This window comes from Stomoxys calcitrans, chromosome 3 (assembly GCF_963082655.1).
Source record: "Stomoxys calcitrans chromosome 3, idStoCalc2.1, whole genome shotgun sequence".
Taxonomy (NCBI): domain Eukaryota; kingdom Metazoa; phylum Arthropoda; class Insecta; order Diptera; family Muscidae; genus Stomoxys; species Stomoxys calcitrans.
This window is the reverse complement of record NC_081554.1, coordinates 38,118,057-38,119,399: the sequence shown is the minus strand read 5'-3', so window position 1 is coordinate 38,119,399 and position 1,343 is coordinate 38,118,057. Positions and strand designations below refer to the sequence as shown.

Genomic DNA, 1,343 nt, shown 5'->3' with positions numbered 1-1,343 from the left:
ATGAACGATCCCAAATTGTACTTGGAAGCTCATGAGTTACAAAGGAAAGACGCCGAAAACTTTTATGAGGAGTTTGCATCAAAAATACTATGGCGAAGTGATGGCTTGGATACACTCATTGATATTGGTTCAGGTCCAGGAGATACAACGGCTGATATTGTATATCCCCTTATGCCAGTCAACTTTCAACGATTCGTATTCTCCGACATTCAACCCAGTATGGTGGAATTTTCCAAACAGAGATATAACCATCTAGAAAAAAATGAATTTCATGTTTTGAATATCGAAACGAGTGATGATCTTCCAAGCGATTTAGAAGGAAAATTTGATCATATTACATCAAACTACTGCTTGCAGCTTGTCCCCAATTTAGGGTATGGTATTCATGAAATAGCACACAAAATACTAACGAGAATATTACATAAATATTACAAATTTGTATTTCCTCAAACAACAGGCAAGCTTTTCGTAATATCTACAAACTTTTGCGTCCCGAAGGTGGTGATATTTTAATCAATACTGCACCCTATGTATCTGACTTTGAGGGTTATACCAGTCTCAGTAAGCAAGATAAATGGTCTTCCTATTTGTATGGCATGGAAAAATACACCTCATCGCTACAAAATAATGATAACCCTCGACAATACATGCTGGACTTATTTGCGGACATTGGTTTTATTGATTGTTTTGTTGAAACTAGGTAGCGTGAATACAAATACAACTGGGAGGCTTTTAAAAGTGAGCTCTCAGTGGGGGTTTGTTCAAGCAGAAGAATTATATTAATTTTTGTTTGTAGAAAATATGCGTGCAGCATCTCCTTATATACATCGCATTCCCGTAACTAAACAAGATGAGTTTATGGATGATTACGCTGAGGCCATGGCTAATTTGGAATGGAAGTATAAGTTGTACAATAAATCTGATCAGACAATTCGCCCTATAGGCAAATGGTGATATATGCCAGAAAGTCACCACAATGAGTATGCAAATGTAAATTTGCCCATGAACATTCCATTAAGGAACAGGGGCAAATCTCTGACATATCAGAGAGTTCATACTATTGAAAGAATAAAGAAAAACTTTGTATGTGTATACCTACACTGAAATAATTTGAATTTGTTGTTTTACTTAAGTTCTGTTGCCAAGTATTCCTTATATATTGGCGAATCACACAGTCAACGAAATATTTTATTCAAAATAGCAAATATGTTTGCTAAAATAACAGTTTTTGTCTGTTGAAAATGGGAAAGCAGGCATTACTGCTAAAAATTTGCTAAAATATTGATGACGTAGTACTGCAGAACTGGCAACAAAAAGTTTTCTTTTTGTTTTATATTATGCTA

At 35.0% G+C, this 1,343-nt stretch overlaps 1 protein-coding gene across 1 annotated transcript; it reads left to right on the top strand.

Moving 5' to 3' along the window:
- On the top strand, positions 1 to 954 carry LOC106092536 (juvenile hormone acid O-methyltransferase-like). The gene is made up of 3 exons (XM_059365431.1): positions 1 to 374; positions 458 to 700; positions 792 to 954. The coding sequence occupies exons 1-3, from the start codon at positions 1 to 3 to the stop codon at positions 952 to 954; spliced, it is 780 nt and encodes a 259-aa protein (XP_059221414.1).
- Positions 955 to 1,343: the final 389 nt, after the last annotated feature.